General features: G+C 43.1%; 1 protein-coding gene across 1 annotated transcript in view; it reads left to right on the forward strand.

Annotated features, from left to right (window-relative positions):
- UNC79 (unc-79 subunit of NALCN channel complex) overlaps nt 1-13,466 on the forward strand; it is a 641,854-nt gene that overhangs the window by 58,095 nt on the left and 570,293 nt on the right. Inside the window, 1 exon segment of the mRNA XM_078660089.1 lies at nt 11,431-11,495. Within this exon segment, the coding sequence (XP_078516215.1) occupies nt 11,431-11,495 (65 nt within the window).

The following is a 13,466-nucleotide window of genomic DNA, read 5'->3' on the forward strand; positions in this document are numbered from 1 at the left end:
AATAATCAGACTACTTGGGCCGGAAAAAGCAGAGTTTTGAGATATTTTCCTAATTTGATATGGTCAGCGCATTGGTGAATGTGAAGTGGGAGCCTGTTCCAAAGCAAGGGTCTAAGTAAGAAAAGGATCTACCTCCTGATCAAGGAATAATGATCCGGGGGACTTTCAGTAAGGCTTTATCACTAGATCTTAAATGTCTGCCTGGATGATGATGGATGAGTTTAGAGGAAAGGTATCTCAGACCTTTTCCAAGCAGGGACTCATGGGTCAGACAACAAACCTGGAAGATTATTTTTTTATGAATCGGCAACCAGTGAACCGCTTGCATAAGTGGGCCAAGGACATCCTGACAGGAATATTGTTGATGAAACATGCTGATGTGTTTTGCACGACTTGCAGTTTACTTAAGGCGGTCTCATTTATGGAAGCCAATAAGTCATTGTAATAGTCCAGGTGGCTTATGACCAATGCATGAACTAGGGTTATTCTTGCTGAATGTGGAAGGAGTGGGAAAACTTTCCATAGCAGCTGCAGCATATAAAAGCAAGTGCCAATGGTAGTAGCAACTTGTTCTTTCAGAGTGAGAGCTTGATCAAGGCAGACACCTACATTTTTTTACAATCAGTTTAGGAGTAAGGGAAATGCCAAGTTCACATGGCTACCAGTCGAGTGACCCAAACTGTTGAGCCTTGCAAAACATAATTTCAGTTTAGTTGGCATTCAGCTGGAGACAGTTTTCTGTCATCCAAGTCACAAGGCTGTCATACCTGCTGAGAAACGAGCTTTAGCATTGTTCAGTTCTTGGTCGAGGATGAAGATTAGTTGCGTATCATCAGCATATGACAGTGGTTGAGAGCCATACTGTTTAACCAGGTTAGCTAGCGTGGGGCTACGTAGGAGTTAAAAAGTGAAGTACCCAGGCAGGAGCCCTATGGCACCCCCTTATCAAGTTTCAGGGTAAGCGATTTGAAGGCTGCTAGATTGATAGTCTGGGTTCAGTTGGTTAGAAAGTCCTAGAACCATAATAGGGCCGTACCATGAATTCCTGCCTCCTGCAGTCTTTGCAGCAATCAAGGATGGGAAACAGTATCAAAAGCTGCAGAGAATCTGACAGCACAAGTGATGCAATGTTTATGTCTAAGGAGGAGCATCTGATTACATCGGTCACTGTGACCAGAGTAGTCTTAGTACCGTGCATGGGTCTAAAACCCGACTAAGATGGGTCCATCAGCTTATTTCTTTTCAGATGTTCCATTAGTTGGAAACTGATTTGACCTTCCAACAGTTTGCCCCATAGAGGCAGGGGGAAATGGGTCGATAATTGGTGAAATTAATTGGTGACAAATTGGTCATTGTTTGAATAGGAGTGACCATTGCTGCATTCCAAGCAGAAGGAAATTTCCCAGTAGAGATGGATGGATTAAATGGTGAACAAATGGCTGGGGCTAGTTGAGAGGACAAGTACGCAGAGATGCAGGGTGGGCAAATGTCTAGAGGAGACCCAGACTTAGCAGTTGCCAAAACCTTCTGGATTGAGTAGGGCAAGAGTGGCTTAAAATTGCCAAAGTCAGGACTATTGGTATGGAGCAAGGAACAAAGATTGAATTGCTCGCTGTCTTGCCTAGTTGTTATTGGGAAGTTCTGATACATTTAATTGAATTGTTCATCAAAATGATTCACAAGAGAGTCACAAAGATCTTGTGATTGGACAATATCTTGAGAACAGGCTTGATGCTTTAGAAAGGAATCGAGAAGTTTGAAGAGCTCCTTGAAAGAATTGCCAGCCTGATTAATTTGGAGGAGGGTGTGTGCCTTACATGCTTTTCTATGTTGCAGTGATACTTCCTTAAGGCTAGTTGGTATGCCTTTTTGTCAACGAGTTTATTAGAATTATGCCATCATCTCTCAAGCTTTTTGCAAGAAGCTTTTTCTATATGCAGTTCCGGAATGTGTCCCAGGATGTGTGCGTGCTGTGGTTGGAATTAGGGCAAGATTTTATAGGCGCAATCTTATTAAAAGCTGCATGTGCAGCAAGGTGGTAATCTGCTAGAGCTTTATTTACATCAGCATCTGCTGAAGTCAGTGACAACTTAAATTAATTCGAGAAAGCGTAATGGGAAATTTTGCACCAGTGTCTAGTGCTGTTCATCAAGATCTTCTGCGTATGTTCGGGTACCTTGGGTTTGGTAATCTGAAAACTTATTAGCGAGTGGTCTGTCCAGAGAAGGGTTTGAGGGGGTCACAAGATAAAGCGGGAGGAGAGTTTGAAAAATCAAATCTAAGGTATTGTCAGCTAGATGTGTGGGACCTTGAACTTTGTGTTGGAGGCCTAGAGAATCTAGGTCAGAGGTAAGTTGAACTACATCAGGTTTAGCGGTATTCTCTCCATGGAAGCTAAAGTTATCCAACAAAAGAAAGTGTTGGGGTGTGAGAACATGGAATTCCATGAGAAGCTGACTAAAGTATTTTTTTGGTCCGAGAGGGCGCTATATTAAGGCGCCCCTCCAGCAGTCCTTAGGAGAGATTTCAACTCTAAAAACACAAATCTCTACCCAATCTACTTGTAGGGTATCTATAAACAAGACTTTAATAGAGTCTTTAAAGATGATGGCTATACCATCATCGACCCTACCTTCTCTGTCTAGTCTCAGCATCTGGTAGTTATCTGGGAGAACTAGCAGTATGGCTAGTGAAGTCGAAGAATTTTGCTAGGTTTCGGTGAGGAAACCAACGCCAAGTGAGAGTGAAGACAGCAGATCCCAGATAACAACCGCATGTTTAGGGACAAACCTTATATAACAAAGGAAGCCCAGTAACATAAGGGGAAATAGGGGAAGGCGTTGGTGAAAAGGGACGACATTGTGATTCTGTAACTGAGATGATACCAAAAGGAACCTTTAAAATACTATCGGCTGCCTCGGAAGCAGCTCGTCTGATCTTAAGACCCTTGTGAGTCTTAATAATGCACTCCTAGGGTAGGCGATAAAGGCTCATAGGGCAGGGTGAATGGTATTTAAAAAGATGGACATGTGTGTTTTAGTTTTAAATGTCCCAGCAGTGAAAATCTTGTAATGTCATTTTTCATTGCTGCAAGGCTATCTCTCACAAAGACTGACACTTGCTACCATATTACACTTCATACATTAATACATGCTAACTTCAGATTGGGAGCAGATAGATAAATTATGTTTGCATTCAAATGAATTGTAATTTCAAATTGTCTTTAATGGCGGGTTGGATTTTAAATTACATTCCTAAAAATGCAATTTTTAGAAAGTTGGAATTTTTCTGCCCAAACCAACTGTGCCCTCCGCTGGTGTCCTGGGTCACATGATTGTGAATGACTCTGCTGTTGGGAGTTTTGTACGTGGATCCCATGCTCTCCATGCCACTGGAGTCAAGCTAACCTCGCTGACGAGGGGTGATACCCTGAAACCGGTCCTATGATGCTTGATTCCAGTCCAGCGAGGACCTTGCCTAGCAGTTCGGGCTGAGGGTCAAGACTGATTTGCATATGGCTGGGTATAAACTGGAATGGCATGGGGAGCAACAAAACTATGGATTTAGACCCAGATCTCTGTACTGGGGTGAATGTATGACATTGTTCTGTAATCTGTCCATCAAATGTTCTTTTTAGTTTTGTGTTACTTCCAGACAGTGAGACAAAGGAAGCCTTTGTGTGAAGGGAGAGGGTCTTCCTGACAGGATGGTTCGGGAGGGGCTATACACTGCCCTGATTGCACTTTAAGGGGCCCTGCCAACAGCACACAAAAAGAAACCTGATATCATGCTGCCCCTGCCTTTGTCCCCATGGACAGTTTGGAGCCAGGACCGGGGGTGGGGAATACTGTCCAGAGCCAGTTTAAAGGTAGGTCAGGGAATTCCCCCACACAAAGGCTGGTACCAGGTATAGAAGTGGAACATTCAGAACCACTCATCAGAATGCTCCTGGACCTGTGAAAGATTGAAAAAAAGACAACTCTGCTGTCGTAGGAAGAGGGACTGCCCTGTTGACTGAAGGAATGGATCTGTTAGGCTTGAACCCATGCTATTCACAGTTACTCAAAGGGTCAGCTGGCTGACCTCCTGTATGAGCTGCAGAGACACAACACGCTTCCAGAGCCCTCCATGCAACTGCCCAGCACCAACTGAACCTGCTGATGTCCTTTGCTGGAATGGGTCCTGAACCCCAAGAGGTCTCCAGGTCCTAGACCCTTGGCTGGCATCAATGAGAATTCCTCCTGAAGAAAAATGGGATGTTACAGAAGTTTTTGGCTTCTCGCAAGTGCAACGTGATCTCTTCAGATCAAGAATTGACCGCCAACGATGACCACAAACACAAAATTCTAGCTAGACCTGCTCTTCACACCGACAGAAATCATCTGCGACAACTGGCAGACCACACCTGCCCTTTGCCCTAACAGTGACCGCAACAATGAAGCAATGCAAGGCTTGAGTGATAAACAGCTCTTTGCGCTACTGAAACGACTATCTGCAATGCTCGTCCTGCTCCCCGCACTGAGAGCCTTCTTTGTGTGGCCCCCCCCAATGGAAACAGTACTCCCCGCGCCGGAAGTAAGAAGGTAACTCTTCAGTGAGACCAGCCTGGCCCCTGTATCCGACTCGAACTCTATTGAAGTTGGTCTGAACTGGTGACTTTTCCCTTGCCTAACGCAACCAGATAACTGTGAGCGGCCTTTGTGCTTCTCGATGCTATTTTCATATAAAATGTAAAAACTATTAACTTTGGTTCTACTGATTGGATTATGATTGTTTCACTTTGATTTTCTTAATTAAAATTTACTAAATTTTTCTACATATGTTTGGGATTTTTCACTTCTGTTTGAGTGCTGGATACACATTTTACACATTGCTGCTAAGTTAACCCTGACTGCTTTTGTGCCAAGCTGCCAAAGACTGGGCACGGGTTCATTTAGTGACTTTTGTGGTTCACCCTGATAAGATTTATGTTTATTATTTGAGTGGGATTTAAACTCCTCTCACCTAATAATTCAATTTCTTACAGACTGACTACATGACCCAATAAAGCTCTGATTACGATAAACCTCACATCTCATTTTGGGAACGTATTCTAGTTTATGGCCAAAACAAGATTGCAAATCAGGCACAAATTATGAGAGTTTGATCTTGCAGTTTGCAGCAGGTACACCTGCCACAAATTGCAGGGGCAAATACATCACATGCATGGTTTGCACACGTTGGAATGGAGAAAGACATGCGCTATTGGCATGTCATTCAGCATTCCTAGGTTTCTCAGTTAGAATCAGGTGCAAAATGCACACCTGATAATTGGGGGATCCTCTGCAAATTAACAGGTGTGCAATTTGCAACTACATTTTCTGCGTCCATCATAATCGAGCCATTAATGTGATATTTTGCTCTTGCCGTCGAGGCTGATGTGGTTTTGAAAATGGGAGTCGAACTCCTTGCTTCCATGAAGACGGCCCTACCAGGCCCTATTACGCTGTCGACAGCCTCGTAATGCGATCATTGCTTTTATTAATGGCCAGTCTTAAGAACCGTGGACAGCAGCATTTGTGCAAGTGTGTTTCCTTGTCTCTGACCTTCATGGGAGCTCGTTGCTATGGCAACCTGGCTTTATTTACAGTGCAACGCTCACCAGTGAGGTAAAGCAGGCTATTCAGCCTATCAGCAAACACTGCAGTATTACCAAGAAGAAACCCTGCTGATTTACAAGTGTTCAATAATAGCCCCACGCTGCTCCTATTTCAGTTCAATAGCCAGGCGCCTCGGGGTGATGTGTGACTGCTGCCAAGCTCGGGGTAGCTAAACAAAGCCTGATCTACGTACATCCAGTTGGGATCTTTTGTTTCCTGCGAACAAGACTTCACAGGAACAGACAGAAACGTTTAAAAATAAAATTGTGTGTTTTACAGCTCTATAGTTTACTTTAAATATTGTAATATCATTGAAGAATCTCCCAGAAAAAAATAACAGAGTATTAGAACTAAAGAAACGATGGACACCCTGAATTGGAACAAAGGTCAGAGTTTAACTCCCTATTGAAAGACCTTCAGCACATTAGCACCATTTTCTGAGCGCAAACGTTTCCTACAAGGATGCCTTTTGCGCTAAGATATAAGGCCAGATGTATGAACACATTTTCCCATAGACACAGAATGGGTAAAACTGTTTGATACATCTGGCCCATAGTGTTAATAGTAACAGAACGTGGATAGCGAGCGTGAGCAGCCGCCCGTGCTCATTAAATGTGCATTTGAGGTTGGATTTTAACCCAACATACTCCCAGCTTTAGCACTCTTTTCTTAGCAAAATGCCCCTTCGTATACAAAATGGACGCAAGGATGCATTTTGCACTAAGAAAATAGCACTAAATGCAACAGAACCTAAAGAGGAGCACGAGCATTTACTTGTTCTTTCCAAATGTACTTTCACTGCAGGATTACCCCCTCCAAATTACTCCTAATTGCACGAGCCGGCATAATCGCATTATTAGCAGTAATTCTGCATCAAAGAGTAACACAGAATTAACGAAATTACTCAGAATATGCCAGCAAAATTGAAATTCCGCCCCAAATGGACCTAGACAGGTGAACCTAGGAGGAAACACTGCTTTTACATCTGCCCAGAAATAATTCTGAAGAAAGTGTCAAACGCAAATGGACCTTCCTCAGATTTAATCAGTTTCCACTAGTCTTGAAATACAAAACAGTGGGGCCTCCCATACAAAACGTCAAGCAGGTCCAGACTGGCCGTTGCGGGCACCGAGCAATCCCCCGGTGGGCCACGGGTGGGGGCCGGTTTTGGGCCGTTTTGTTATAGGGCCGATTTTGCAGCAAAACGGCCCTGTAACAAAATCGGCCGAAAAGTGGCCCTGGCAAAGAGCGCGGTCGCACCCCCAACCACCCGTGGGGGAGGGGGGCCAGCCGAGCACTTTGCCAGGGCCGATTTTGGTTCCCAGTCCGGCACTGACGTCAAGTGAGCCCAGAACGTTTCATCTGTGCTCGTCGTCTCACAGATGGACAAAGGCTTGGGCTGAGAGGAGGCTGTCCATGGGGTGTGCGCCGCAATGTGCCACTTACACGGCAATAATCAGGATATTTTATGCAAACATATTGTTTGGCATAAATATTGCCCTCAAGATCGTTTACAAAAATATTGTTCCATTGTTGTAGATTTCCTATTGCGAACTCCTTTCCGACAATTTTTAGGATGCAATATTTTTGTGAGAAGATACTCTGACAACAACATTCTCACAGAATATCCCCGTATATTACGCCCTTGAGCTCCAGTAAAGTAGTTATATGACTGACCTTCACGGTTCTGATGAACATGCATGCCTGATGTGTAGGCGATGCATATTAATCAAGAAGGCGTTGTCCAGGTCAGGGATGTTTCCATGGTAACTGCAATGGAAGCGGGGAATGTGAGGTAGGGAGCCTTGACAGCATGTGAATTCACGCTGATGGACTCCACTAGCTAAAAACACATCTGCTTGTATTGGTCTTGTATAATGAGCATTATATGAGGATTTCTTCTCACCTAAATTACCCTTCCGATATCCAAAGTACAGTCTTTGTAAAAGATGTATGACTTGTCTGCCTGTGAACTTTCAGTTTTTATCTGATACCTGTGCCTTTACCTACACAGCAAAGATCATGGGAAAATGTGTTTTTCAAATGCTGGTATTTCTATCATTTTCATTTAATTTCATTTATTGTTACTATTCAACTTATGAAATTCACCCCTAACAGCCAGCTACTGGGCTGCCTCCAGTTTAGCTCCAGACCTGGGCATAGCATTGACACTTCTATGCTCAAAATTATAAATGACTCCCTAAGAATCAGTGATGCAGGCACACATTGCATGCTATTTATCATTGACCTGTCGGCTGACATTGATTACCATTAAACAAAATAACTTCCTCCATAGCCTGCAGAACAGAACGCACACTGATAGTATGATACTGAACTGGATACATGCTTGCCTCTCAAACAGGACCCAATGCATAAACATGTATGACTTTATTGGTCCTCTGGTATCCTCTTTGGTGTTCCTCAGTGTCCCACCCTTGCACCCCCTACTATTCAACTTGTACACTAACAGGCACATGCATCAACCATTTTTGCAAGCGCAAACAGTGCAATTTGCAAAAATCGGCTGTTTGTGCCCGCAAAAATGGCGTCTGTGATACATCAACCTGTCAGCCTCTCGCAATTTAAGAAATCGCAAATTATTGAGATTTCTTAAATTGCAATTGCATTTAAGGAATTGCAAATTGCGATTCCTTAAATGCAATGCATGATGGAATCGCAAATTGCGATTTTGCAAATAGGGGGCGATAATTACCATCAATTTGTACTTGATGGTAATTTGCAAAAACTTTGAAAAATGCACTAAAGTGCATTTTTAAAAGTTGTGGGTTACACACACATGCCCTTGGGGCTTGTGTGTGTGCTACATGTGTGCACAGATCAATTTCAGGGGTGCAACAGGGTGTCCTTTTGACACCCTTGTACCCTTAAAATTGCATGCGCAATTTGTGAGTACCTATTGGTACTCGCAAAATGCCCATTCAATCTGTAGGCCCATAGGAATGAATGGGAAGGCATTCCTTAATTGCGACTCGCAATTAAGGAATGTTTGGGAATCGCTAATTTCATAGCGATTCCTACATGCACAGGCTTTTGCAATTCCTTGCTTGCGATTCGCTAATAATAGCAATTAAGGAATCGCAAAAGCCTTTATTGATGCATGTACCTGTGAACCTCATGGCAAAATGTTCTCTAGAGCAGGTATTGACAACCACCAATATGTGGATTATGGGCAACTTCCTCAAAATAGTTAAAAATTGAGAACATTGATGCTCTTGCCAATGACTCTTTTACACCAACTCATGGATTTCCAGGAAAAAAACTCAAGCTCAATTAGAAAAAAACAACTTGTATCTCTGTAACCTCTCAGGTTCAAGGCCCCCTGCAAGCTTTGACGACCCTAGGTATTTTCCTAAGTTTATGAAATCAGTCAAATCTTTGTTTTATGTTGAATAATATTTTCAACCTTGATGTGCACACCAAAGAAGTCACCAAAACTGTTAGACTACAACTTAAACTACTCCAGAACTTCATATTATTATTTGAAAAAAGAATATTTTAAAACTGTTGAACAAGTCACTTAAAATATTTCTCATCGAATAAGGGAACGTTCATCTAACTTGTTTACCCACTGTGGTCCTTACAAAGCCGTTCTACACTCGACTGCAAGGCTTATCAGTGGTGTTAAACAATTTACAGATTAACTTCTGGCCTCAAGTCTCTAAAATGCCTCCCTCTTGAAACATGATCTACCTTTGAGACTGCAGGTCTCACCTTTAAGGACTAAAATCCTGATTACTTGTGTTTTCAGGCTGTCTCCCTTTTACGCATAAACATGTGGGGAGAGGATGTAGCCCTACGGCTAGAGCGGTCGACCGCGAAGCAGGGGGAGTGGGTTCAAGTCTCGGCATGGACTCTCAACTTCCTGTGATTCTGGGCAAATCACTTAATCTCCCTCCGCCTAACATAAATGAATGTATCCATCTGTAACAAAACTAGTGCTCATGTAAAGCGCTCTGATACCCGATACCTTCCGGTCAAGTTCACGCTATATAAAACTCTAAAAAAAAAAAAAAAATACACCCTTAAAAAAATATATAAAAATTAAATATTACCCCTAAAATGAATTAGCATGTACATAAACAAAAGCATTTCTTAAAAAGTTGGTAAAACACGAACATCACTTGTTTATTTTTTTGCACCATCCTATGGTATTGGAGCACTTGCTTTGTCCTCCATCTCGCCATAGCGCGAACACGAGCCAATGGTATTGGAGCGCTTTAAGTAGTCACCAGCTACATTCCACAATGACACATTCAATTTTGTCACTGATCCTTCTATCAATGAAGGTCTTTTTCTGCATCATTGTTGCTTCCTCCTGCCCTCTCCACTGGTTGCTTGCCCACAGCCCCATCCCCTCCTGCTTCCCTGCTTGACCCGCCCCCCACTACCTCCCTCGTCGCTGCTACTTTTTTTTTGCACATTCCTATGATATTGGAGCACTTGTTCCATTCTCCATCTTGCCATTGTACTAAAACCAGCCGATGGTATTGGAGAGCTTAAAGTGCTAACCAGTGACATTGCAAAATGACTCATTCATTGTCATACGCAGGAGGAAGCGTAAGTGATTTGTGCAAAAACACAAACTGCTCAGCTGACCCTGAGATTCGAGCCTGGTTCCCAATTTCCCCTGTCGGCAGGTCTAGCCGTTACACCACATCCTCACTTCACTTAAAAGCTCCTCATCTGTTTCTCACTATCACTTCCACATGTGTTCAGCAAGCCCCCGTCAACACCGAACAAGCATTGTCAAAGCCAATAGATCTTGGCAGTGCTGAGTTATTGGCCTTGTTAATGTGAATGTCTTTTAGCAACGCTGTCTAGTAGCACGTCTACTGTTCAGTATGGCTGAAAGTCACAGAAAAAAGCGATATGGTGCAGCCAGCGCATGCCACGTCATAGCATTTTTCTTTTTGTGGAGGGGCAGAACAAAAAACTCAACGTGGGGGTTGAAGAGACTTGGCGCTGGCTCAACCTCCTGTGATTCTGGGCTTTCAGTGACTTTCAGACATGCTGTACAGCAGAAGTGCTGGTAGACAACATGGCTAAAAGACATTCTCATTGACAAGGCCAATAGCTCGGGCGTTTCATTTTAGCATAGTGATTTATAGTGAGCAAGCATGCTTTTAGGGACTGCTTTATACCCCACGTCTCTCTCTCTCGCTCCTCTCTTAGAAGATAGAGCTGTGATGTGAATAGTGGCAGAGAAAGGGTGGGAGGGATAAACAGTGGCAGAGCATGTCGGGAACTGTGAGTGAATACATAACGGCTGGTATAACCACATTTGAACGCTCGTTAAGGGAGATAGTGATGGAGCTTGGGAGAAGAAACAGGGGCGGGGTGTTGCCTGACTCATTTTTTAGGTGTTAATTGAGCTCGGAAGATTTGGCGCATCATCCCTTGTTAAAACTGTGTCGTTTTCTCCTCAGACCGCCATGGCAAACTGTTGGTCTTCCCCTTCACTGCTATAAACATAAAGAGACTAACAGATGTTTTTCTGACAGGACTTTCTGTTTCCGACGAGCCTGCTTTCTGATGATATATGTGTGCAAATTGTATGGCGTTGTTGCAGCCAGTCAACTGTATATTTTCTGATAGATTGTCCTTTGCCCAGGAGGTGTCATTGCTGACCTCACAAATAGCTCAGTAGCAGTTACCTTTGTGTTGATGCAGGAGCCATTCGAAGACACGTGGAAGAATGCAGAATTTAACATGTTCGTATGTTTTTCCTGGATATGATTATTCGGGACTGATGCAGATTCTTGTTTTTCAGCCTGGAATCCCATTCATTGCCAGCACATCGAATGCCACAATGCCATCAACAAACCAGCTGTGAAGGTACAGTTTTCACCTTAGTGTTCATTGCAAGGAAACTCCAAAACCGTGGAATATACAGACTGTAGTGTCGAGTAAAACAGAATTGTTTTGATTAAACTTTTATTGTCTGCTAAATCCAATAGACGACGAAGCATACTGAAATAGCTTCAGTATGCTTCTTCGTCTATTGGATTTAGCAGGGCGCAGTATCAAACCCTAGTTTTCCAGCTGGGTTCTTGACTGATCTAAAAATGTGTTTCAGATTTCCTGTAGGACCGTCTTTACCATGTTTTCTGTAAACTCCGTCATTTATTTATTTTTTGACTTCAGGGATGTGACACTTAATTGTTGTTACCTGGGCCATTCTTGTCATAATCTTTTGGAATATTTTGAGAGATTAAACAGTTCTAGAATGCGGTGCAGGTTTTCGACATGTTCTGAAGCATTTTAGGAGATTTTTGGAAGAGTTTAGTGTCATTCATTAACACTTTGGCTTTAGTTAGTTCATTTCGCCTAATATGTGCAACTTTGGGGCATATGTACAAGCCCTTATCGCCACCACAATGTCACCTATATTGGCGTAGTGGTGGCGATAGGGGCTACGCCTTACGTACCAGGCAGCATTAAACCACTTAATGTGGACAAACGCTGCGTTGTACATAAGGCCCTCTTTCGCGCTATGGTTAGCGTGAAAGGGGTGGGCAATGGATGTTGCGGTGGGCGTTCCACCGCAACACCTATTAATTTTGACCCTCCCCCTATGAACAAGGGTTGAGTACATAGGAGGCAGCACCAAAATTAAGACCAGGTAAAAATTGGTCTACAGAAGGCGAAACAAGGAGAAAGGCATTATTTCTCCTCGTTTTTGCTTTTTCCATGTGTGCTGCCTTGTGCAGCACACATGGAAAAAGCAAAATGCCATTGTTTGTTTATGTACAGGATGGTGTCCCTTCCTGCACATGAACAAACTTTAAAAAAAAAATGCCATTTTGTGGCTTTCATGTGTGCAGCAAGCATGGAAGTGACAGGATGGCATTTCTAGGATTGTTTATGTGCAGGAAGGGACACCTTCCTACACATAAACAATCCTCCCCTGCACACAGACACCCTTGCACTCTAGTGCAAGAGTGCCTGCGTTGGCGCTAAGTTGCGAAACTTAGCGCATCGCAGGGGAAAACGCAAGGCTGCACCACATTCTTGTAAATATGGTTCAGCCTTGTGCTTCAGAAGTGGTGGAGAGAGACATTAAGCCAGGAAGGCTAACGCCTCTCTCCTCCACTTCATTGTACATACCCCCCTTTGTGGTTATCATGATGAGTGAATAGAATTTAGTAAGGTTTTTTAAATTCATAGTGAATGTGCACTGAGCAGCACAAAAACGTTCTGGGCATCTCATGTCTCCCGCACAGATTTGAGTAAATATGGTTATCTATGTGAGATGGAAAATTGAGAGGAACAGAACTTCTCCAAAAAGTTCTTCATAGGAAATATGACACTTAAATTTGAAATTTAATATGGACTGTACAGATACCATGAGTAAGATTGCTTGACCAGACGAAACACATCCAGTAGAAAAGGAAATAGCGTATTAGGCACAGTCAGGCATTTCTAAATGGTTTAAATTGTTTTATATAGTCAGGCATTCCAGTGAAGGAAGTCTGTAAGAGCATGACAGTGTGTACAATCAGATGCACCATGACTTGGACACTGAGTAACTGCCTGAAAGCTGGGACTGAGCATAAGTGAGCAAGCTTTCTCTAGCATATGTTACAAGCTATATCTGAGGACAGATTCTTCCAGCCTGAGAATTTCAGGTGGGGTCGTAGGGCAAGATGAATATTAGAGTGGGAAAAAAGCTAAAAACATTTCTTGAAGTGTTGGACGTTGAAACAACAGATATGCTAATTTGGATGCTGGATCCACCACAATGAAAATAATCCAGATTGAGGGGCATGTAGGCTGGAGTCTGAATCATGCTGGGAGTAGGAGCAG

This window comes from Lissotriton helveticus, chromosome 9, assembly GCF_964261635.1.
Source record: "Lissotriton helveticus chromosome 9, aLisHel1.1, whole genome shotgun sequence".
NCBI classification, from domain to species: domain Eukaryota; kingdom Metazoa; phylum Chordata; class Amphibia; order Caudata; family Salamandridae; genus Lissotriton; species Lissotriton helveticus.